This window comes from Lepus europaeus, chromosome 2 (genome assembly GCF_033115175.1).
Source record: "Lepus europaeus isolate LE1 chromosome 2, mLepTim1.pri, whole genome shotgun sequence".
Classification (NCBI taxonomy): domain Eukaryota; kingdom Metazoa; phylum Chordata; class Mammalia; order Lagomorpha; family Leporidae; genus Lepus; species Lepus europaeus.
In genome coordinates, this window is record NC_084828.1 from 1,037,275 (window position 1) to 1,063,465 (window position 26,191).

General features: G+C 49.1%; 1 protein-coding gene across 4 annotated transcripts in view; it reads right to left on the reverse strand.

Moving 5' to 3' along the window:
* PCBP3 (poly(rC) binding protein 3) overlaps positions 1–26,191 on the reverse strand; it is a 277,993-nt gene that overhangs the window by 51,740 nt on the left and 200,062 nt on the right. For 3 of the 4 annotated variants that reach the window (XM_062175040.1, XM_062175028.1, XM_062175033.1), the window contains exon 2: positions 19,095–19,229. In XM_062175040.1, the coding sequence (XP_062031024.1) occupies positions 19,095–19,104 (10 nt within the window). In that variant the 5' untranslated portion in view covers positions 19,105–19,229. Of the gene's footprint in view, positions 1–8,741; positions 8,815–19,094; positions 19,230–26,191 lie in introns of all 4 variants that reach the window. The other variant, XM_062175047.1, reaches the window with a different exon arrangement.

Genomic DNA, 26,191 nt, shown 5'->3' on the forward strand with positions numbered 1-26,191 from the left:
TCAAATGTGTGTGAAAATTCCTTGGGCCAAGAACAGCCTGAGGGACAGGAGCGAAGTGAGGAGCCGTTTCCCAGCGAGGCAGACACGGTGGCCGTGACTCCGTCCTGCGAGGACAGCAGAGCAGAGCCGCGGGATTCGGTGCAAAGGCAGCCATGTGGAGGAGCACAGCACGGTCTCCTCCCTGACACTGCCAGGCCCACCGGGCCAGCAGGTGAAACAGCAGCACGTGGGCCCCTGCATCAATGGCTCCTAAAATCAATTCCAGGGGGACTTTTCCTTCCATGGAAACGGGTCACAGGGACACCTCACGAAAAGCAGTGCAGGAGGGCAGATGGTCTAGACACACAGGCTCTGTCAGGCAGGCTGCAGTGACCAGCCCCACTGGAATGACCATGTCCTGGCGCTAGACACCGTGAGGGAGGGAGGAATGGCCCACCAAGCGGGACATGTGTGCAGCTCAGGTAACCGCGGGCTCCTGCCCAGAGAGGCGGGACATCCTTGACAGGCACCTCCACAAAGAATGTCTGCATCAAGAGGCAGTCGGCCTCCTTAGCGGGAAATGCAATTAAAGTCACAGGGCACAGCACCACACACCCACCACCGTGGCTAAAACACCACAAAAACCTACCAGGGACCACCAGAGAGCACAGGGAGCCACTGGAACACCTGTTCCCCACTCGCCTGCATTTCACCAGGCACATCTCTGGGAAAGCAGTGTAGTAGGCCCAATACAGTGGCTCATTCTAACATTCTGAATCAAATCTTAACCAGGAGAGTCAGAAGTATATATGAAGACAAATACTACTCCATATCTCAATGGAGTTCATGTTCAGAATGGATGGATAATGTAGTATCAGCAAATCTGTCAATATAATAAATACAAGTCAAAGCCAGTATTATACAATTAATGCTAATACAAAACACGAGCATTCATGATGTGCCAGGCGAGGAAGGGACCACAAGGTGTCTGGGGACATGACACAGCCACACAGCCAGGCAAGGGGCAGCAGGACTGGAGCCCTGGGGAGCGCTGCAGGTGTGGCTCTTCCCAGAGGCTGGAAAGGCATGGTGCGCAGTGTGCAGTCCACAGACCAGTCCCAGATAAGAGCAAACAGTCAGGAACAGAAGGAAACAGCTTAGCGAAGGTAAAGATAATTTAAAGAATGAAAGCAGAGCACAGCTGCAGGGCTGCTCCTGCACTGCCCTGGGTGGGCAGAGTGAGCAGAGCTCTGAACTCAGCTTCCACCACAACAGAGCCACGGACCTACCTCAGAGAGGCACTTTGAACAAAAACAGCAAGAAAGGGCGTTGCCCTACGGGCATGGAAAGCAAAGGAGCTCTTATTAAATATGACAAAAAACTTTTTAAAGAGTTTTATTTGTTTTTATTTATTTGAAGGCAGAGTGACAGAGACTGAGAGAGATCTTCTCTCTGTTGGTTCAATTGTCAAATGTCTGCAACAGCGAGGGCTGGGCCAAGGTGAAGTCAGGAGTGTGGACTCCATCTGTGTCTTCCAGATGAGTGCAGGGATCCAAGGACTTGAGCCACCACCTGCTGCCTCCCAGGGTGCACAGCCGGCACTCCAACGTGGGATGTGGTGACCGAGTGGCAGCTGAACCACTGTGCCACACCTGCCTCAGGAGACTTTTGGGTAAAAATAAAACCCAACTGGTTAAGAAAGAAAGGGCTCTGGATGATGCCACACTGTGCCAGGAAACCTTGTCCTGAGCAGCGACTTCACCCCTCACGCCCGCGCCTCCCCCCGCCCCCCCCCAGTCTTAGGGCTCGTGGACTGCATTGTGCCGGCGACGTCGGAGGCAAGGCCGAGGGCACCTCCGCCTGACATGAGTGCACTCTCTGGGCACCCTTCTATCTCAGGACACTGACAAATGGCATCTGTTAGAAGTAAAGCAAAAGACTTTCTTAAAAAAAGATATAAGCAAAATTAACTAAAACTCTTCAGAATCTTCCCAAATGAAAGAAAGAAATAAAAGAGGAAAGATAAACACAGTAAACATGAGTAAAACTTTAAAGGGGATAAAAATGCAAGTAATTCAAGGAAAATAAATGATATCAAAAATAGTTCAAAATAGAAAAGATCTATAAGGGTTAAGAAGATACAGAGATGCGGTCAGCGCTGTGACATAGTGGGCTAGGCATCCACCTGTGGCCTGGCATCCCATACAGGTGCCGGTTCGTGTCTCAGCTCCTCCCCTTCTGATCCAGCTCTCTTCTTATGGTCTGGGGAAGCAGTGGAGGATGGCCAAGTGCCTGGGCCCTTGTACCCACGTGGGAGACTCACAGGAAGCTGCTGGCTCCTGACTTGAGATTTGCCCATCTCTGGCCACTAAGGCCATTTGGGGAGTGAGCCAGCAGATGGAAGACCTCTCTCTCTGTCTCTCCTCTGTTGACTTACCTCAGGAAGGAAGGAAGAAAGGAAGGAAGGGAGGGAGGGAGGGAGGGAGAGAGAGAGAGAGAAAGAAGGAAAATACCAACACAAAAACAGAGAACTAAGAATTAAATGAACAAAAATAAATTTAGACCCCCCCCCCAAAAAAAAGCAGAAAAACAAGGATAAGAAGCGAGAAAAGACTAGAAAATTAAAGTTTAAAGTGTGACTAAGAGCTACAAAAAGTCTGATTAAAAAGGCAAAAATGCCATGAGTCAGCTGTTGAACCTGGTACCTCTGATTTGAATTCTGCCTGTGGGAGGCTGTCACCATGGGCTTGGTGACAGGTTCAATGATCCACAAAAATCCAAGGAATGGTGAGGACTGCTGAGGCAGGTGGCACAGATGTGGGGTGGGCCATCCGTCAGCCAGGAATTCCCCAGGCCCACTGCCCTCCAACCCACCCAAATCCTCACACCCAGTCTGCAGCAGGTGCGGGTCTGCCATGGTGCCGGGGCTGAGCACACACGTGCACATACACCAGCGATGTCCTAGAGGCTGCTGCTCCATTCATCCTGGCACCACCACTCCACGTGCTGTGCACCTTGCCCAAGCATGCCCTAGGACGCAGCCGCCTGCAAGGAGTCCATGGGGCCCGCGAGAGGAGCTAACGCTGACCCCAGGGGCCCTGAAGCTCCTGGAGTCCCAGCGTGGCAGACTCAGGAGGAGACTGAGGAAGGGTGGTGGGCACGGTTCTCATCCCACAGTGACCACAGTGATGGTGCTGAACCTAGCCAGATGCTCCGGATTAGAGTTAATCCCCAGCAACAGCAGAATCCCGAAGATTGCTGCGCCTTTAATCCCCTGATGGCCTGTTAATCCCCAACCTCATAGCCGCCAGCCTCTTTCAATTTATTTTGAATTTTTTAAAATTACAGCGTATGGGTTGGAGAAAGATACAAATATGTGTGACAAAGACAGCCTCTGTCTTTATGCCTCCTGCAATGCAAACGCAGCTTTATGGACACACTGCACAGCATAACCAATACAACAAGCCGACCCTGAACGTCCGACTCCTTGAGCTGGGTCTACTGAACTCTGCTGGGAGAGAGGGGCTGCGCCAGCTTCATCAGATGGGGCACAGCTGTGGCTGTGGCTCTGAAAGACAGGCTTTGGCCAAGCTGTTCCGGGCTGACCCCCCAGCCCTGCAGGGCTCCCTGCCAGTACACCTGGGGCAGCAATCCTGACTCAAGTGATGATGGTCACCCTGACCCCCTCCCTGGGTCTACTGCTGTGCCCTGCAGTTCACCTGACCAGGGTCTCTGGTCACGGGGGACTACACATCTGGGACAGTGAGAGTGATTTTGGAGGCCTGGTCAGGAGGCAGCCCCAAGAACAGGCTAGCAGGAGTGCCCGCTGCCAGTGCTTCTGCCCCACCCTCACCAGCTGTGGACTCATCCATGGTCCGCATGCCACTTGTGCTCAGTGGCAATCTAAACCTTTAAAAGTCAAATACACATATTTAAAAGAATTGCAGAATCCTTTCTGAAACCGATGAAAATAACAAAATTAAAAGGCAACACAAATGCCCGCTGCACTCTCCGGTTGGAATTCAGGCCAGCGCCCGGGAATGGGCAGCAAGGGAACAGGACCCCAGAGGCATGGACAACCACGCAGCACAGGAGGGGACAATGCAGCCCTGGGCTGGGCCCTCAGCATTTCCAAACTCAAAGGCACACCACCTTTCAGTGCACACAAATACTGCACTGTGTGTGTTCTGTTTTGGTTTTAAATTACAGGCATAATCTACAGGCAGTGCAACACACGAAGGTGAAGCGCAGAAGTTTGATTTTCACACAGGCAGCCATCATGTGTCCTCTGATTCATGACACGGAACATTCCACACCCCAGAGCCTGGCACCTCTGGCTCACTGCCAGTACCCGCTGCTGCTTGCCTAGCACCACTGTGCCTCCTGCGGCTTTGCCAGGTCTGTGTGTCCGGTGCCTCTGACTCAAAGTGCCGTGTCTGAGGCTCATTCTCGCTGCTGTACGGAAGGGGTTGGGTCCTTCTTACGATTGCTTGTCCTACCGTGGAGGGTTTCACGGCGCACGCATGGTGGCACCTGGTCGGTCTGTTTTACTGATGGCATCAGCGGCTGCCAGTCTGGGGCTGAGGAAAGAAGCTGTTGTGTGAGGGCAGCAGCAGGGCCCCTTGTGGCCTCAGCAGGACTTTCTGTCTTTGTTGCGGTCCACTTGGGGGCTGCGGCAGCCAACCCTCAGCCCTGCTAGCCCGAGGGCAAACCCCTATTGTACACACTTGAAGGTTTGGAGGGACCCCTAGAGCAAGACTTGCCAAGTCAGGGTGGGCTTAACCTGCGTATCGACGTGGCTGAAACGCCTTCCACACAAAGCTTCACGGGCGCACCTGCCCAGTTGGCTCTCCAGGTGTCTCCTGGATTGTCCACTCACTCCCATGCTGTGTTCCTTAAGAACTGCACATTTGGGGCCAGTGCTGATGTAGCAGATAAAGCCGCCACCTGAAACACCAGCAGCCCCTATGGGTGCCAGTTTGAGTCTCGGCTGCTCCACTTTTGATCCAGTTCCCTGCTAATGTGCCTGGGAAAGCGACAGAGGATAGCCCAAATCCTTGCACCCCTGTACCCACCTGGGACACCAGGAGGAAGCTCCTGGCTCCTGGCTTTGGTCTGGCCCAGTCCTGGCCCTTGTGGCCATTTGGGGAGTGAACCAATGGATCTCTCTTTGTGCCTCACCTCTCCTTCTCTGTGACTCTTTCAAATAAATAAATAAATCTTAAAATAAATAAATAAATAAACCTTACAGAAAAGGAACAGCACCCTTATCTGCCCTAGTTGCTATTCTCACACTGACTGTTGGCTGTTGCTGCGGTGGCTGCCCTTGTCTTATGACTGGCAGTGTGTGCACCATGCTGGCCTGACATCCCTTGGCTGCAGCATTTCCTGGCCTGCTGGGGTGTGTGCTTGGCTGGGAACACCCTCCACACAAAAAATATCTATTTTTTAGAATCCACACACATTTTCCACACCTTTAGTCCATTATTCCATTGCAAGTACGTGTCTAGTTCGTATGAGGTCAAGTCCTAAATTCTGTGGTTTTATTAGATACCTAACTGACCCAATACCACGTACTGAAAAATCTCTGTATTTGCAGTGATTTAAATAGTTATTATACAAAACAAAGCAAAACCAGCCCAGCACCCCAGGTCTGTTCTCTTCAACTTGGATGCCTGCCCATTTTTTTTTATAAAGATTTATTTATTTTTTTGAAAATCAGAGTTGCACAGAGAGGAGAGGTAGAGAGAGGGAGAGAGAGAGAGAACGAGCACGCGAGCGTGCCCAGTGTTTTAACGGCTCCTGCTCAAGGCACCGTCTGTCCATACAGATCCCCTTCCCTCCTTCTATGCATTGTTTTGCGGGTTTTTAATGATTGTTCCCCTCCCCCCCCACACACCCTGGTGTGGGGGAGCAAGCAGGACAGGAAGGTGAAGGGGGGGCAAAGGGGAAGGGAGGCTGCTGGAGGCTGCGCAGGGGAGAGGAGGCAAGCAGGGGCTGCAGCTTCATGACAGGCAGGAAGGCGGAGTCCTCGGTCTCTCCTGGGCTGTCCCTCTTCCCTGCACTGGACTCTCCCCTAGCCAGGTGGGACCACCAATCACATGGCCCTGTCTCTCCTCCCCAGCCACCTGCCCATCCTGAGAACCGGTGAGCGGGACCACGTTTTCCTCAGGGCCCCTTTGTCTCCGGCCGTCCCAGCAGAGGGGCAGACGGGCAAAGGCACAGGCTGAGCAGGCCCTTGTCCTTCAGCACACAGGGCTAAATGCAGCACGGAATACGTGTAACGGAAACCTGTCTGCCCCAGTGCGTCTGCTTGTATCTGACCTGCTGGGCCAGCAGAGAGCACACATGCTCTCCCGGCATAGGTAGGGAGGCCCACTCTAGCGATGGCCCATGGGATCTCATGCCTGGCCAAACAGGAGCCCCTCCATGACCATGCACCGGAACTGTTACCCCATGACATCTGCCCCAGGTCCTCAATTGACGTCAATGTCAAATCCCAGACCATGGGCCCCTTCATAGGCTGACTCAATGTGTCTAGCGGGGGAGGGGAGTGAGAATTTGCATCTCCAGAAAGTCTCAGGTGAATGTGAGAGTGGTGGTCCAGGGAACCACCGACTTGTACTACTTCTTTAAAATAATGCAGCCAATGCTTAGAGAAAAGGGAGCTCACTTCCCCTCCAGCTGACCTGCAGCACGCGGTGGGTCAAGCTAAGCCCCTGATTCTGCCCTCAGATGGCTCTGTCTACACTTGGAGTGCCCCAGGCTTGTTGGTCTTGAGTGCCCATGTGGGAGTGCAGGTGTCTTTTCAGATGGCTCTGGCTGTGGGGAGCTCATGAGCCCACACTGTCCTGAGGCCTCTCCACACGGTGCCACAGGGCTTTATCAGGGCTTAGGGCCGTTCTGAGCAGCAGGGCCCACAGCCTCTAACGCACACCACTGATGAGTGCCCAAAGTGTATGGTAGGAGGGACTTGCAGAAGGCACACTCAGGTCCAACGACACCGGTGGTCCTTCAGTTCTCAGACAAATCAAGACCCAAAGCAGAGGGAAGAATGCCTGGGGCCTGAGAAAGAGACAAGCACTCCAGCCAGGCTCCTGGGCCTGGTCAGCATGTTCTGATGCTCAGAGATACAAGGGCACACAGTCTTGCTGCTGCTGCCCTGTTACATTTATGGTATCTCTGGGGAACAGTAATGTCTTCTCTAGACACAACCATGGCCTGGCCTGCGTGTGGCTTTGCTTTGAGAGAAAGCTGCACTCATTTGTCCCACAAGGGCAGTAACTGGGCCGAGGGTGGGCTATGACCCCAGAATCTGCTGAAAGGAACACACACGGCCAGCGCAAGCGCAGCCTCTTCCCTGCTCCTGGGCGAGGTGACCAAGCAGGCAGGCTACACCATGTTGTGGGGATGCACGTTAGGTAGGAAAATGGACTGGTTCGGAACCCACGGCAACATACGTGGGATTTTCTCTAAGCATAAATAATAACAATATGGAAGCACTCAATCTTAATGGAATAACAGAAGAATTTCCTTTCCTCAAGGCGGGAGTCGGTTAAGAAGCAGACCTTCAGAAGCACTGTGCGAGTCACTCACAGGCTGCGGCTGGTGGGAACTGGGCAGCCCTAAGCCGACAGCGTCACAGGGCGCTGTGTGCCCGGAGAACAAAGGTTCTGCCAAAGGTACACGTGCGAGTCCATGACATGGAGGGTAACCTACAACCTCGAGCGTTTACTTCTGTGAACCTGTCCGTGGATATCCTCTGGAAAGCCAGTTGAAACATAAATGTTAAATACTTTATCTCTGAAAGGCAAAAGAGCTTTTCCTGATAGAACTCAAATAAAACTCCATTCTGACTTTGGTTCTAGAAAACGTTTCTATAAAAATTTTTCCCAAGCAAATACAGACGGGAGCAAACACATAAGCAGGCAACAGGGCACCGAGGAGCAGATGCGACACTGACAGGCAAACGGCTCCTTACTTTGCCAAAACGCGTTCATCAGAAGGGTCCTGAACAAAGAATACTCGGTTCATTTACAGGACAGACAAAAAACTAAAGAAATTTTGTCGCTATTTCTAAGCTGCAAAATCCACCTTACTTTCACTGAGACTATCCGACATGCCACAAGTGCTCCGTCCTGCAGGAATCACGCCTGTGCCTTCCCAGGGATGGGAGATTCCGTTCTTTCTCCATGTAAGAGTGAGGCTCCCGCAGTGCGTGTTCTCCGTGTGTTCACACTCTGGCTTCCTGTTTGCATCTTACAGGGCTTTGTGCTGCTGGAAGCCGGGGGCTCACCTGCTCACTGCAGAGGTCAGCATCCTCCAACAAAGCAGGGATGAACTGTGCCATGAAGGTGAGCAGAATGCCCACGCGTGGGAACTGCAGCCCACATCTTACCCAATGCCTCTGACTGACAAACACCGTAACATTGCATGCTTGTCCTTCCACAAACAAGAACATTCCATCAGGACAGAAGGTCAAGACTGGGAACCACATCACCACAACAGAGGACCGAGCGTGCACGTCGTCACCTGGGTCCAGAGCACCGCAGACACAGCAGTGTCCAGCCTTCATCTGGGGAGGGGTACTTGCCTCTCCACGGCAGTTCCGCATGCACTTTTCCTCGATACTCTGCACAGGCGCTAACTCTGCCCCGCACACCGGGGCTCTGAGCCCAGGCTCCGTCTGTTCCCTGCAGCCAGTCCCGGCCAGCTGCCTCCTCTGCTGACCAGCTCACCCACGGCCCTCCGAATCCCCTTACCTCAGAACAAAGCAGCTCGGGGAGGTTGGGCAGGATCGGGCTGATGTGGGTATCGGACAGATGGCCACGACGCCTGTTTAGAGAAGATGAAATGCTAAGGGAGAGAAATTAGAGTGACGTTTTGTTCTCGACCAAAGGAGGCCACCCATCCCATTGGCCTGGGGTTGGAAGCCGCGTGACATGGGACCAAGCACATGTGACCTACTTTTCGCCCAGCTCCCCTCATGCCCTTGCAGGGTGCACCCAGCACTCCAGCACTGTCATTTCAATGTCTCCTTCCCCCAAAGGGCGCCTGCGGAAGCAGGCGTGCCTGAAGGACACGCCACGGCTACAAGCCCTGCAAGGGGATGGGGCGGGCGGGGCGAAGCCTCGCTGCCCCACATGAATCCGAATGCAGCTTCCAGGACTGGAGCTGGCCGTGCTGTTACTGACACTCGGCATGAGGCAGGTCCTGCCCATGGACAGCGGGTTGGCCATGGGCTTGGCTGGCGACGCATTTGCAGGTCTTCACGGAACTGAGGGTGAGGCCACACCTCACTTAGACAAGCTATCTGAAACAACACAAACCAGAAATTCTCTCCTCTCTCCATTGCTTCTTCACTGTAACCGAGTCTAGGTCTAGGTCTAAGGCCCCCACATATGCCCAGAAATAGAGAAGCACGCAGTGTCCTTGGGAGCTGTCCTGCAGTGGGGCAAGATCTGGGTGGCAGACAAAGGACCTAGCCAGGACCCTGCAGCTCAGACTCCCTAGTCACCCGTGAGGAGGGGAGGTCGCACACTGGCCCACCACGCAGCGAAAGTCACCTTGCAGCCCTCACACAGAGTCCAATGAGATAACAATGGAGACACCCACAGATGGTGATGGCCACACATGGAGGCAGAGAAGGGCTGTGGCTGTGAAGGGACGTGTGTTCCATGCGGGTGCTATGGGCTGGTTCTGGTAAAGGCTCACAGAATGCACTGCTGGCTCCTGACCCCAGCCCAGGCACACAGAGAGAACATGGCCCTGCAGCTCTCACAAATCAGTCACATGCAATCTGCTTGTTACAGAAAAAATCAAAACAGCTCAAGTACTGCTCACTATAGGAAAACAGGACATGCAGTGTATGTGCCCAAGTAGCTTATAGCCAGTCACCACCCAGAAGGCCTTCCTTCAGCGATGTGTGTATTCTGAAGTCTACAATCCAGACTTTTGTGTAACAGCTGTGTGATTACACCAAATCACCCATGCTGGTCCTGTTTTATTCCTGCCTGGCATTATTTACCAAATATGTTTTCTTTTAAAATATTTTTATTTATTTATTTGAAAGTCAGAGTTACAGAGAGAGAGAGAGAGAGAGGAAAGACAGACAGAGATCTTCCATCTGCTGGTTCACTTCCCCAAATGGCCTCAATGGTCAGGGCTGGGCCAGACTGAAGCCAGGAGCTTCTTCTTGGTCTTCCACACGGGTGCAGGGGCCCAAGGACTTGGACCATCCTCCACTGCTTTCCCAGGTGCATTAGCAGGGAGCTGAATTGGAAGTGAAGCAGCTGGGACTTGAACTGGGGCCCACATGGGATGCCAGCATGCAGGTGGCTTCACCCACTGTGCACGGTGCTGGCCCCTAAACATTTTCTTGTGTCTCTGCACCCAGTCTACATGGCAGTGACCAGGCTCCCCCAGCAATGCCAGTCGACACACAGGAGTCCGAGTGCAGCCACCTACAGCTGAGAGAGTAGTTACTGTGGTCTGAACCCTGCGCTGAAACCCAAGACCCGGCATGAGGGTGTCAGGAGACATGGCCTTCAGGGCTGAGAAGTCCTGAGAGCTCTGCTGCGGGAGTAGATCAGTGCCACAGAAAAGGCTCAGGGAACCAGCAAGACCTTTGATGCCCTTTGTTCCCTCCTCCAATGAGGAACAGGTCCCCCCCCCTCTGGATGAGGTAGTGCTCACGGCACCCCTTGGAGGCAGAGACCAGGCCCTCACGACACCACGCTGCTGTGCCCTAATCGTAACTGCAAGCAGTAAGTTCATGCAGTTTATAATTCACGCAGCCTCAGGTACTGTGCTGTAGCTGCAGGAATGGACTAAGGTGCTATCTGCAGGTGGGCATCTTTCTGTCCCTCTCTTATTTCCTCACAAATACATTCCATTTCTACAAGACTCTTAAATTTCTGTGCACAGAGACAAGTCAGCCCAGCCAGCAGCTGTCCATTCCGATCTACCCCGGGACTCTGCCATGGGTGCCAGTCTGGATGCCCTGAGTTCAACAGTCAGAGGCCAGAAAGGGAGAGGAGGGGCCTCACTGTCTACTGAATCCTCACATGGTGTCTTCCTGTTACGGGTGCAGAGCGGCAGCATGGAGCTACCCACACTTCTCACGGTCACCAAGTCCAGGGCCACTGAGGGCCCATGCTCCTTCACACCAGGCCCCCAGAAGAAAACTGGACGCTGATCTTTGGGTCTGGGGTGTGTGGAAGGCAAGCAAGTGGAAATAGCGAGGACGAGTAACAGCCCCCGTCACCAGGGAGAGCTGGACGCCGTGAAGAAATGTGGACCTCCCACCTGTGCACCTGCCGTGGGGAGAGGGAAGGACTCCGAAATGAGGAGCAGAGGTGGAGAATCCTCAAGGAGGCAACCAAGAGAGGAAGCAAATGCGACTGACCCCAGGGTCACAGCGAGCTGCGGAGGAAGAACCCAAGGGTGGGTCCCACAAAGATGGCCACACAGAAGGAGTGGTCTATCAGTAAGAGACTGGGTGGGGGGGCATCCAGGAGCCAGGGACACAGCAGGACATGGGTAAGAGACGGGGGGGGGGGCGTCCAGGAGCCAGGAACACAGGACATGGGTGAGAGACTGGGTGGGGGGCGTCCAGGAGCCGGGGACACAAGCAGGACATGGGTAAGAGATGGGGGGGGGCGTCCAGGAGCCGGGGACACAAGCAGGACATGGGTAAGAGACTGGGGGGGGGGGCGTCCAGGAGCCGGGGACATAGCAGGACATGGGTAAGAGACTGGGGGGGCATCCAGGAGCCAGGAACACAAGCAGGAAGTAGGGGAAAGACTGAGGGAGGGGCGTCCAGGAGCCAGGGAGGCAAGCACAACATGACTGTCCACTACTGCTACCTATTTTCCTTTCCCACTTCTGCCTCTTGGACGACAGCGGCCAGGTCCGGGGTCAGCGGAGGGAGCGGCAGTTGCATGGGGGTCTGAGCTCTTTGTTATGGAAAGGTTGTCCCTTCTGCACATGCGTGTGCAGGCTGTGACCCCTGCAGATCTCTTTCTGGGGGCCTCTGTGTCCCTTCTACATGCCCCATCTTGTCAGGTTCTGATGTTCAGGCTGTTGGGGGTTATGCTTTTTAAGCACTTCCCTCCTCATTGTCAAATACTCCAGGCTCAGCTGTGCTTTTCCTGCCCTGACCCTGAAATCAGCCACTTTACCAGGCCCTGGTCCCTTTGACGTCTGAGCCACTTCGACAGAACAGGGATAAAAGGCCATGTGAGCAGCAACCACAAAATCCATGTGTAATAAATACAAATAGCAAGAACTGAGTATGGAAACATTGCAGAGAACTGCATAATCTTAACTGATATTACTCAAGTCAGTCCTTGTCAATATGTAAATTTTAATGTAACGAGCTTATTGATTTTAAACCTCCAGTTTAGGCAGTGTACGTGAGTGCAGCTGTTTGGTCACTTTTCTCTGAGCCAGCAGGGCACACAGGGGCACTGACAGACTGCTGGCTCTCTGGAGTAGCAGGCAGGAGAACAGCTGCGGTCCCCTGGCCAGCACAGGTGCGCTCCCCATTCTGGTCTCGGCTTCCAGCAGCTCGAAGGGACAGCAGTAGACCAGGAGAGAAGACTTGAACTGGTGGCGAGTCCTTGCTGGCTATGTGCCTACAGTGCCCCCTGCTCCTGATTTGGTAGGGTTAGACTTGGCCATCCTGAAGTCAAATGTCCTTGGAGGCACCTTCAGGGGCTCAGCCTGGCTGTGGTGGCCTTCATGCTGCCAGGCACTCTGGGAGCCCACACTCTTCCCAAATGTCCACAAGATATAGGGGAAGGCTACATTTTGCTGTGGGTCAGTGGGTGGCTTCTCAAAGGAGGTGCCCAGGCCACTGGTCACTGCCTGTGGCCTACAGTCTGGGTTCCTGTGCTGAAGGAGCTGCTGCTGTTCCTGTGGTTGCTGTCACACTGCTCCTTAGTATCCGCTCATTACACAGGGGACAGCAACACACTCAGCAGTGCAGGGGGATGTCCTCAGAGACCAGGCATTGCAGTCTGGCCACCACTAGGAGGTTTCTCCAGTAGGGTGAGAAAGGACACCCAGAGCTGGGATGGGGAGGTGGGGAGAGTGTGGCAGGTGGTCATCTCCCTTTTAAGGCAGAGCGGTGCGGGGATCCCATCAGATGCAGCACACTCCCCATGAGCCCTGCCTGCTTTGCCCCCCATGACTCATGGGCCAGAGATCTGCTGATGCAGCTGGGCCCAGACAAGGGCACTGCACACAGCAGCATGTGCTCCTTGGCTTCTTGTGGCCAATGGCACACACACGAAATGAACAGATTTATGATCAGATATGGTACGGTGGATGGAGCTGGGTTTGGATTTCAGCCAGGGTCCTGGAGGAAAGCCCCCTGAGAAAGGGACTTGGGCAAAGGCTGGCTGCAGGTGGGACAAGTCCCTGCAGGTCCTGGGAGCAGCCCATTAGGTCCTGAGATGGGGACTTTGAGACAGAAGAGTCAAACTGGAGAACTCACACTTCCTAGCTCCAGAGCTCACTGCAAGAACACAGCGTGGCACTGGCACAAAGACAGCTTATGGCCCGTTGGGTAGTAGCCTCGACACAAGCCCTGGGACACGTGGTCACGTGACTCCTGACAAGGGGTCAGGACCATTCAGCCAGCCTTTTCAGCAGATGGTGCTGGACAAACTGAGTATCCACATGCAAAGGAAGGAAGCTGGGCCTTCACTTAACATCATATTTAACACTGACTCAGACTGGGTCAAAGACCTAAACACAAGACCTAGAACCATAAACTATTAGAAGAAAACAGAACAAAAGATTCACAACATTGCATTGTGCAATCATTTCTTGGAGATGATACCAACAGCATGAGCAACAAAGTGAAAAATAGATAAATTAGATCATGTGAAATTTTAAAATGCCTGTATATCAAAAGATATGATCAACAGGATGAAAAGACAGCCCATGGAATGAGAGAAAATATTTGCAAATAATACATCGCATAAAGGGTTCATACAGGCCATATCAGGAACCCCTACATATCAACAACAACAAGACACAACTCAATTCGAAGATGGGTAAATGTCCGGGGTAGCCACTTCTCCAAAGATAGAGAAACGGCCATCAGCACATGACCAGCATCTCTAATCATTAGGTAAATGTAAATCAAAACCTCAATGAGGCACTGCCTCACAGCAATTAAGATGGCGATGATCACAGAAACACCCAACTGTTGATAAGGGGGTGGAAAATTGGAATCCTTATGCACTGTTGGTAGGAATGCAAAATGATACAGTGATTCTTCAAAAAATTAAAATAGAAAGACCTCTTGATCATCAATTCTACTTTTGGGTATATACCCCCAAAATTGAGAGCAAAGCCTCAAAGAACTGCTTATACACCAATGTTCACAGCAGCATGAGTCACAATAGCCAAGACAGATGAAAGACAAACAACGTGTGTGCATACCTACACAGAATAGTATTCACAGGGAAATGACAGCACACGCTACAACAGGGATGGGCCTTGAAGGCAGCATGCTAAGGGAAATAAGTAATCACAAAAAGACAATCGGTGTATGAATTCACTTCTATAAGGTACCTAGAGTAGTCAGACTCACAGACAGACAGTGGTAGCATGGTGATGCCAGAGACTTGGAGGACGAAGAATGGGGAGTTTGAGGAGGGCAGAGTTTTTGTTTGTTAGGATGAAAAAAAAGTTGGGAATGTATGGTGGTGATGATTATATAGCAACGTGAATGTACTTAATGCTACTGAATTGTACACTTAAAAATGGCTAAGATGGTAAATTATGTATGTACACTTTACCATACCATAGTAAATGGAAGTGAAAAATGCACATGTTCTTTACCATTTTGTGTGAGAGCACAAATAGAAAAACAAATGTTTAGGAAGAACCTGTGGCTGTTTGCACACATGCAGGACAGGCCGTGAAACTGCCCTGTTAAGTTCACACTCTAGTTCTCACACGGAGCTGTAAACAAGGGTCCAGACTGGATGCTTTCTGTTTGTCTTCTCATTTTTACTTTTAAAAGAGTTCCTTCTTCCTAACCTCATGCATGGTGGATGGAGATGCTTGGGTGACACAGCCAGCCCACAACATCACAGCTTCCTGCAAGGCCTCTGGTACTAAGTTGAGTTCTTTTCATTCTCTCACCAATTCAGGGTACTACCACTTGCCACTGCCACCCAAAAGAAGGCCAGAATTCAGTGTATAGCTTTTATCATTATATGTTCTTGCAAAATACACATGCATTTTGTTTTCTATGCATGTGTTGTGACTAATATAAGTAGAAGAGTTTGGCATCTTGGAGTTTTAAGTTAGCACTGTGCCTCCTTGTGTGCATGATGTCCACGGCCTGCTCCCACCACACGTGATGTTCTCACTCTGCCAGGAATGGACGCAGCTCACCTGATGCTGACCCATGTAGGACACAGCAAGGAGTCCTGTGTATATGTGCCAGATGGCCCTGTGGGGATTTGTAACTATAGAGATGCAGGACAGAGCGGACACCCACTGACCCCTTCATTCCATCTCTGGAAAGGGCCTCTTCTACATCCCTCAGGCAGGAGCCAGTGGGTTTCCAACTTTGCACCCTCCCATCAACACTTGGCACAAATCCAGCTTTCAGATTTCTGCAGTCTAATCAGTATAAAGTGGTCTAACTTCATTTCGTTTTGCATTTCTGACTAGGAATGAGTTTGAAATCTCTTTGTCAGCCTTTTCTATTTCCCCTTTGTAAACTGTTTTGCAAATCCTTTGCCCATTTTCCTATAAATGTTAGTGCATTAGTCTCTCATTGTTGATGTTATAAATATCACAAATTCAGCGACTTAAAACACTGTGATTCCAGAGGTCGGAGGTCTGGAACAGGTCTTGCTGGGCTCCGTTCCCTCTGAAGGCTGTGGAGTCTTTTTCCTCATCTGCTTCAGGATGTAGAAGCCCCCACATTCCCTGCCTCTTGGCCCTTCCCTCCACCTCCACATTCACAGGACGCTAGGATTCCCGAGGGCCCGCCTGATCGCCCCACTGAGAGGTCAAGCAGGTGAGTGACTTAATGCCCTCCACAGCCATCACACACCGTGCTGGGCCAGGGCCGTATTTTCAGGCTCCAACATTAAGGACATGGGCGTCTCTGGGGGCTGTCATCCTGCCCACCACTGCATACTTTCTGGATTATTTAGAGGAGATCTATACATGTTCTAGACACTGACGCTTAATGGATTTTGCAAATATCATCTCCTTTCTCTCATTGTTCATTCTCCTTTGAAATCTTTAATTTGCTACAATGCAAGTTATGATTTTTTGTCTTAGACATTTCATTTCAGAATTGCTTTTCTGACCTACCTAATAGTATTTTCCCACATATATTTGTCTATTAACTTACTTTTTTAAACTTTCATATTTAAGCCTTTGATCTGTCTATGGTTCACTCTTTGTTCAATTTTATGCAAGTAACTCAGTTTTTGTAACTGACTTTGTAGAACTTTTTGCCTTCCAGAAAGTCAGGCCTTTTCAGCCTTCCTCCTCTCCTTGGTGTTGACACCCTGAGTCCTCAAAACTGTTAGACTCTGGTGAATTTTAAAGATTTACTGAGTTCTTCAAAACTGACCTGGATTCTGATTTGAAATCATATGGTTTTTATCAATTGAGTGAAGAGAAATGACAGATTTATAATTATGAACATATTCTCAACTAAGCATGAACTCGTTCTCCCTTTTAATCATACTGTCTTTTGAGTACTGAGTCTTAGCATGGTATTCTTATGCACTCTGACATAGGCTAACTTCTGGGCACTTCACAGGTTTCTGTGCTGTTAATGTCTGGTCTCTTCAAAGAATACTTTGGTTACTGATAGTACAGGAGAGAGCTGCTCATTTTAGACATGATCTTATATCCCTAATACTTCATTAATATTTCATTTGTTCTAGTAAGTTTGGATTCTCTTAGCTTTCTAGAATAGATTATCACATTTCCTGTAAATAACAACAGCTTCATTTCCTGTCTTTAGATCTTTTCTCTCTTCTCTTTAATATTCCCTGTGCAATGGCAAAGACATCTAGTGCTGGGCAAAACCAAAGCCATCACCATGGTCTTGCTCTTAATCCTCTCCACCAGGTATAATGCTTGAGGGATTTTCATATGACCTTTAGCAACTTTGGGAAATTTTTTTCTAGTTCTGCTTTAAGAGCTCTTGCCATTGACAGGTATTAAACTTCACCATGTATTCTGTGTTGACTCAGTGGGTTATGCTATTTTTCTCCAGTAATCTATAAAGAAGTCATTTGCACTGATACAAATTCTGTTGAACCAGCCTTGAAATCTTAAGATAAACTATTAAATCACAATGCTTTAATTTAGAATAGTCTTAAATGTACCTCTAAGTTTAATGCATTAATGTTTTATATTGAATTTTTAAGTACAGTCTCTAATAAAACGGACCTGTTCTTTCTTCTGCATTATTAAACTTGTGTAACACTGCAGTCAGGATTACCTCTGTATCACATGCCATATTGACAGCCAAACTGTCTAAGCTAGAAATTGAGTGTTCCTTAAAGTTGAGTGCAATTCACCCAGAAAACTATGTGTGAGAACGTTTTTTGAATGGGAATTTTTGACTTTCATTTAAATTCCTTTAATATTTATCAGCCTATTAAAAATTCTCAATATCTATTTCTATTTTGGACTTCATATTTCCCTAGTAGGTTATCAGTTTCAAATAAGTTGTCAAATGTGTTAGCATATAGTTACTCACAGTATTCTAGTTTTTCTTCTCTTTTGTATCTACAGTTATCTCTTCTTAGTCTTTGTCCCCCTGTCACTAGCATTGTCTCTCCTTTTTACTGGTCAATCCTATGGAAGGCATGTTTAATCTTACCGGACTTCATTTTCCTGCATTCTCTGTTTCTGACTTCTGCCCGATCCTTTGTTACTTCCTACCCTTATTGGTTCCTTGGGTTTGCTCCATTGCTCCTTCTGCGACTTCTTGACTCGGCTTACCTTGGGATTTTTAATTTTTCAGGTTTCTTAATGTCCTCAGCACTGATTCAGCTGGGTCACTCATTTAGATATACACTGCTTCATGTCAATTTTTTTCTTTTTTAAAAAATGGTTTATTTATTTGAAAGGTAGCACATTAAAGAGAGACAGATAGACAGAGAGAGATCAATCTTTTATCTATTGGTTCACTCCCCAAATGACTGCAACAGCCAGGGCTGGGCCAAGCTGAAGCCAGGAGCCAGGAGCTCCATCCGGGTCTCCAACATGGGTCTCAGGCGCTCAAGTACCTGGGCAATGATCTTCTGCTTCATAATCACTCAGCTCTAATTCCTTAAGTTCTCTTAATTTTATTTGTAACACAAGAGATTTTTATAACATTATTTATATAAGCTATTCTTTTATCATTAATTTCCTGGTGGAAGCTAATGTCATGTAGGATGGAAAACACATGACACACTATCAGACTCTCCTGAGACAGACACACACTCTGGTTTTGTAAAAATTCTCTGGATGCTTGAAGAGTTAACATTTAGAGTTCAAAATAAACCTAACACAAACTTACCCATTATATTAAGACACTGATATTCCAGCTTATTTTTTGTTGGCCTAGTTTTCACAGTGGGGAAAAAAATCCCCAAATATAGCTGTTCACTCACTCAACTTTTCTTGCAGGTAAGTTACATAGATAGCCCTTGGTGGCAGCAGTGCCAGCCACGGTACTGAAGTCTGCAGGGTGTCAGAGCACACAGCACACCCCCACTCCTGCTGCTGCCCTGGCCAGCCGCTCACAGCACACTCCTCCTAAGCACACTCCCAGCAACTGGCTCTTCTTTCCTGAAGCCAGTGCTTCCCCTTGCTCCCCTCAGTTCTCCAAGGTAGTACTTCAGCAGGAAGTGTGCCCCAGCCAGGCCCCAGCTACTGCAAACAGGAATCCTTGGTTTTCCCCAGGCTGTACACGGGATAACCTTCAGGGCACATCTTGGAGTGAAGCAGGGTAAAAGGTAGTTTTGTTCCACTTTACATATATGTCACTCATGGTTGAGTCTGACTTTGTCACATACTCTCATGGTACCAAAGCAAACAAAAGACATCTTACTGGGACTCACCTTCCCCCATAAGCAGGATCCAAGGTTCAGAGCAGACTCATGGACGGCAAGTGTTCAGATTCAGTGTCACTCAGAGCATCACAAGCAGACTTGGGACTCACAAAGGGCTGGCCTTCTTTCCTGGAGCCCACCTACCTAAAACACAAACACACAGGCTCTATGAGGTTACACATGGAGGACCAAGCCTCAGCTAAACTGCTTTTTACATCCAGCAGAGTAGTATTTCTTAAGTATTAAAACAGGGGCTGGCATCATGGCACAGCAGGCAGGGCTACTGCTCCGGGCACCAGCATCCCGCATTAGGGCATCGTTGGAGTCCTGGTCACTCTGTTTCCCATCAGGAGCCCTGCCAAAGCAGTAGATGATAACCCAAGTACTTAGATCCCTGGATGGAGTTCTGGGTTCCATGGGGGCCACTTGGGAGAGTGAACCAATGTATGGAAGATCTCTCTTTCTTCACTGCACTTTCTGTCTCCATGCCTTTCAAACAAACAAATCTTTATTTTAAAAAAAAAAGAAAGCATTTGAGTGTAAGGCACAGTGTGAGACATGAAGAAATGATGCCAGCAAGAGCTTGTCTGGGAACACTGTAGCTCCACACACGGCAGCCTTCCCTTCCACAAAGGAGAAGTCCAAAGAAGTTTTCTGGTCAAATTGTGTAGACTTTCTCCTTACCACCTTCAGCTGATGTATTTACACATGTACTGGCTTTAAGGCAACATTTACTGACCACTACAGTAACTTCCAGACACTGAGCAAGAGCCCACTGCGCTCCTGGACAACACGCTTGTCCCTCCCCAACTGCCCTGTGCACTCTCTGCTTTTCTAGATGCACCGTTCTTCTCAGTGTAACTTTTTACTTTTTGACCTCAGGTTTGGTACAAGTGCTGAAATGTGGTCTCCAGTCAAAAGCACCCGTTTTCCACAACACCTCCTCTCTGCTGTGTCTTGAAGCTGCTCCAGGGGTACACATTCATGACCTCCACACATGCTAACATGGGCAACTTAGCAGGCTCATTCCCGAAAGCATCCAAGTCTGGAATTGTGAGACCATGGCACCAGAAACAATTAGAAACTTGTGTCAAATGTCTGAGCTCTTCCAGGTTAACTGCTAGACCACAAACAATAACACTAGCTGGAGTTGTTTCAAGCTCACATGCCTGATCCAACAGTACAAAGATGGAATGAAACAAAATGAAATAAATGAGACACACTGGAAGGACAATGCTGAGTAGAACATCCTGCTCTGGTCCAGACACACCTTGGGAAAGCAGCCGTTCCCAAGCAGCGCAGGGCTCGAGGGTGTGGATACAGCAGAAACCACTGGCATGCATACTCTTAAAAAGCACATTTTATGGCATGTAAATTATACCTCAATTTTTTAAAGGTAATAAATGTTCAAAAAGTAAAAAACCAGAAAAGAAAGCAATGGAGGAGCACTCCCATTAAGCATTACAGAATAGCACCATCCTCCAGAAACTGCATTAAAACGGTCTTAACAAAACAGTAAGGCATAAATCCACAAGCTGACTAGGATGCCAGGAGAGAGAGCAGTGACAAGAACGGCCACCGTGGTGCTGGGCAGGGCATAGATGGGTGGGTGGTCAGTGGCATGGAAGGCTGAAGATGATGCCTAAAAGCAGAGGACTCGTTGAACCCCTGGGACCAAGTAGTCGTCTCTGGGCGTCCTCACGAGTCCTCTGCCCAGAGATGACTACTTGGTCCCAGGGGTTCAGAGGCAAGCTGGAGAGGTAAGTGGCAGACAAGAGCAGTCGCTGGAATTCTGCATAAGGAAGTGCCCAGGCCCTGGCAGTGCTACAGGCCTCTCTGGCTGAGTACTTTTTGATCCCAGGAAAGACAGGAGGCTTTCTCTCTAAAGGGGGGGGGGGGGGACGCTATTTAGGATATGGATTCTATGGTAACAACTGGGACTGAAGTAGTGAAATGCTATTATTAAAGTAGGGAATTACATGTAAGAAAATAAGCCAAATCATGGCACCGCTGCCCCCTTCTCCCAAGAGTTTCTCAAGATTTTAGCAGCCAGGATAACTCTCAAATCAGTAGAACTGAGAATTCATCTGTCAACAATGTGTGTGGCCAAGACAAGGAACCTGTAGATTCTGTCACTAACTAATCCCAGAGTTAAGCAGCTAGACCCCTGCTGACAGCCTGCAGGGAAGCCTACAGGGGAAACGCCTCATCAGTAGCAACTGATATACACGTGTAGTGAGAGCCAACAGATATGAAAGTAACCCTCCAATACGAAGGGCAGGGCTCCCACAAAAAACAAACAAACAAACAAAAAACAACCAGAAAATAGACATTCAGTAAGAGAGTACAGGGGCAGTAGAACATTACAACACCTCTAAGATGAATAGGACCTGTATACTCATAAAAGCAAGAGCAGGGAGCAGGAACCAAAGTGAAAAATAAAGAGCTCTTGGAGTTTAAACATAGATAGCAGAAATTACAGAAACAAAGGTGAACTGAAAGCATAAAGATGAGTTGAGATAATTTCCCAGAAAAAACAAAAAGAGAAGGAAGTAGAAATAAGAGAGGTAAAGACAAAAAGAGAATTAATCAGAGGTGCAACATCTGAATAACACAAGCTCTTTAAGTAGAAAATAGAGAAATCAGAGAAGAATGAATGACTGAAAATATAATACACAGATGTCCCCACATTGAAAGGACCCAGTCAATACTCAGTAGGAACAGACGAAAAACAATTCTATCTCAAGATCATAAAACCTTTCAGATATTACACTTTGATTTCTAGTCCTAAACCAAGTATCCTAAAAGGCATTAGACTCACATTACAGCAACACCAGAAGTGAGAAACAGCTGACTTTTCAGGGTGGATTTCTGGGTTTCCATAGAATAACACAGATATCTAAATTGTAATCTCTCCACATCGTCTAAAACAACACTGATGGACAAAGCTAGTTTACCACATACTGTGGCACGACTACATGACGGTGAATGTGACACTTTGAATGAACTGAACTGCAATGATGGACACTGCTTCTCTGACCAGGAAAATGACCCTACAGGACGGACAGAGTGAGGAGGAGTGTAGAGGAGGCCGAGGGGTCCCTGAGGCTGCAGAGCACGGATAACATCAGTCCCAAGGGAGCACTCCAGATTCCACGCCAAAGACAACGAGAACAGACTTCCTGGGGTAGCAGAAGCCAAAGCGCCCAGCTGTGCACCAGGACAGAGATGACGAACTGGGGGTGACGCACCTTAGAGGAGACGGAGGGCCTGGACAAGGAAGGCAGATCTCAGAATTGAGGTAGAAATAAAGAGCATACAAAAAGAGAGGAAACGAAGATAAAAGATAATAAAAAATAAAATAAAAGATTACCAAGGAATTCGAAGACACACTGACTCACCCCATTTCCCAGGGTACCGTGTAGGTTTTTAAAATCTGTAGAAAATAATGCTCTTGGACAAGGAAACCTGGCCAGCCACCCCAGGTCCCTCCACAGAGCCCTCCCTGTGGGCAGAAGCTGACACTGCTAGGGTACAATCATCCAAGAACTTGTAAAATAAATAGAAAAAAAGATGTGCAGAATTCCTTTGGGCAAACAATCTTCCCAAGGAGGCAGACCCACCTCTGAAGCCCAGGAGAGTCTGTGAGAAGGGCTCGGAAAACAAGGGCTAGTTGGTGAAGCGATTCCCAGCCACGAGGCGGAGGAGCCCAGAGCTACAACACAGCACACGCAGCAACAGAGACAAAAAACTAAGGCTCCCCAGGCTACAGAGAATTAAAATAAACTGAACAAGAAGCTGTGAATAGCCTATGAAAGAAACTAAAGGGAAAGACAAAACTCAGCTGAGAAATAAAGACTAAGCCAAAAGGCACCCAGAGACTGAATTCAACTGAGTGCATAAGGGTTACTGAAGAAAGGACCAAGAACATCAAGAGAAAAAGCACAAAGCAGAAGGCTAAAAATGATAAAAGAAGAACTGACAGATACATAGAATGGGGCAAGAAAGATCCAAGAAGCACATATCGGAATCCCCCAAAAAGAAAAGCAAAACCATGAAACACAGGTAACACTTAAAATTAAAACCTAGAAATGCTTTTAGGGGAACACAGCATCTCTGAACTGCAAAGGCTCTTGGTGCACCTGCACAAACTGGCCCACGATGGCCACCTCTAAGGCGTGCCCCAGTAAGTTCTGAAAATGTAAAAGAAAATTCTTGGGACTCTCAGCAGAAAGACAACTCATTGTGAGACACCACACCCACAGATTCAACCAACTGGGGTTCCGAAACATTCAGGAAAAAAAGTGTCTTTACTGAACATGTAGGACTCACTTCCTGTCCTTGCTCTCTAAACAACACAGGGTAACATCTATTCACACAGCATTTGCATTGCATTAGGTATTGTTTTAAGATTTATTTTATTTATTTGAAAGACAGAGTTACACAGAGAGGGAGAGACAGAGAGAGAGAGGTCTTCCGTCCACTGGCCCACTTCCCAAATGGTCATAACAGTCGGAACTGTGCAGATCCAAAGCCAGGAGCCAGGAGCTTCGTCCAGGTCTCCTATGGAGTGCAGGGGGTCAGGCAGTTGGGCCACCCTCTACTGCTTTTCTAGGCCACAGCAGAGAGCTGGATTGGAACTGGAGCAGCCGGGACTTGAACCAGTGCCCATATGGGGATGCCAGCACTGCACGCCAGGGCCTTAACCCACTGTGCCACAGCACTGGTCCCGTATTAGGTATTATATGTAGGTTTTACCTATATATACATATTCATTTATATAGGGCATTATATGTATTATATTAGGTATTTTATTTATACATTTATACAAATGAATACATGTAAAATTACATACCTAGAATACATGTCAGTGGGTTTAACTCATCTATTAAGAGTTTCAAACTGACTCACAAAACCAACTCTGCTTTATACAGAAATTGCTAAGTGTTTAATAAAGGCTAAATATCAAAGAATGTCTAAAAGTGTACCAGCAAATAGGGGAGACAAAAACATAGAAGCAGGCTTCATAAAGCAGAAGCCAGAGTTGTCAGACAAAGAGACAGAAACACAGTAGTAATAACAAACCTACCACATCAGTGCCAGCCCAAAGCAGGCTACAGGGTCAAGCAAGCAGACACAAAAGAGAGCTGATGACGTGAAGCAGCTATTAGGGACACACACACTGAACCCTGAACTCCACTGGCAGAGAACAGACACCCTTAAGCACAGCTGACACTGTCATTTAAAAATCTAGCTTGTTAGGGCACACAGAAAATCCCAGTAAATTACATGAAGTAGAAACAGTACACACAGTAGCTCCTGCAATGAGGCAGTGAGATCAGAAACATCAACTTTAACAAGGATCATTCCGTTTGCAATTCACATTGTTTTAGAAATATCTAAAGGGACCTGCTTTACAAAATATACCCCTGCAGGGCCCCAAGACGTCACTAAATTGGTAAGGAACACGACACCATGAGCCCCGAAATTCAGAACACAGTATGATGCCCAGGCACGTTCCTACAAGGGCCCGCTTCTCCCAGCAACACCAGCATCCTGCGGATTGGATGTGAGCGTGAGGACGATCTCAAGGGGAAATGCTCTGCTGCTCAAAGAGCAGTGCGAGGGGGAGAGGGATGGAGAAGATGCAGGGAGCAGGTACTTCCCTCTCCTCATCTCCATGGCTGGCCCCGCTCTGCTGTCCAGAGTACAGCACTAGTGACTATTAAAGCCATCTTGCTGAACAGGCCGCCACAACAAATCAGCTTCAAAGGACACAGCCCCGAAGGACGTCACATTCCCTTCCGGGCACAGCCCAGACAAAAGGAGTGCACTCAGCTGCACACGCTCTCACACACAGGCAGCTGCACACGCTCTCACACACAGGCAGCTGCACACACCTACACTCGTGTGAGCATGCACAGAAAGTGCACACGCCCACACACTGGCAGACACTATTATTTCTGCTCTTCGTGAACAGCTTAGCCTTTGCCAGGAGCTTAATGAGCACTGCTCTGTTCAGTCTCCCTCCATTTTCTCCCCTTGCCTCTTGGGCAGTAGGGCAGCCACTTGAGACAGGGAACCACAGCTCACATGTCCCCTTGCTCCTACGACTAGCTAAGAAAACTGAACTGCTGATCACCCTCCCTAGGGTGGCTCTTCAGGAACCACGGTGTGCTCTTTTCCGGGAGAAAGGTCAGGAAGATCCCTGATCTGAAGCTTTACATCTCCAGTAAAAAAGAGTCCAAGAATTCACAACTGACAGAATCCACAATTGACAGAATTCTGCTTCATCTTAAATAGAGCAAAAACAAAAAGTGTTTATGAGTACGTATATAAACTCAGAGCCAGTCTTCTTTTCATGAATTTGTCTGGAAAGCAAGGAATTCAAGCTTTTGTGCCTAGCATGCAGGGATCGCTCAGCTCCCTCACAGACAGGACGAGGAACTACATTCCCTCACCGCACTGCATGAGGATAGAGCACTGTCAGGGACGCCCAATGCCCACGGACTGTCGGGAGCGCCCGATGCTGAGACACCGCTCTATGGGAAGACAGGAACCCAGGAATCCTCCCTTCTTTCCTGCATAACCTCCAGCCAAGCTGGATTCTGTCCTGGCAGGTATAGCCTAGGGCTGTGCTAATGGAGGAGAGAGGACACAGAGTATGGTCGCCTGGGGTCCCTTCATTTAGAGCTGGGTGCATGGGGGCTAACAGGAAGGGCTTTGGAGGGCAGGGGGCACACTCACCTCGGCCCAGCCCCATTGGATCACAGAAAGTCTTTAGGGCCAGGGCCCTGTCTGTGCCAGCTTCTAGCCAGGATATCAGTGCTCGCAGTGGTAATGTGGAAGACTTCCCTAAGGTGGAGCCACCCCCAATGGCAGTGTGCATCTCCTAACTCAGTGGTGACCTCCACATCAAAGGGCAAGCCCTGGGGAGGTCATGTGCCAGCCAGGCTGCTGGGCCATGGTGACAGACCTGAAGAGCTCAGGGAGGGAGACGAGGAGCTGTCAGGGACAACGTCCACAGCTGGAGAGGGGGTGAGGACACATGGAAGTGAGTGTGGCTGAGGGAGAGGGGCAGAAGGTGAAGCTAGAGAAGAGAGGAA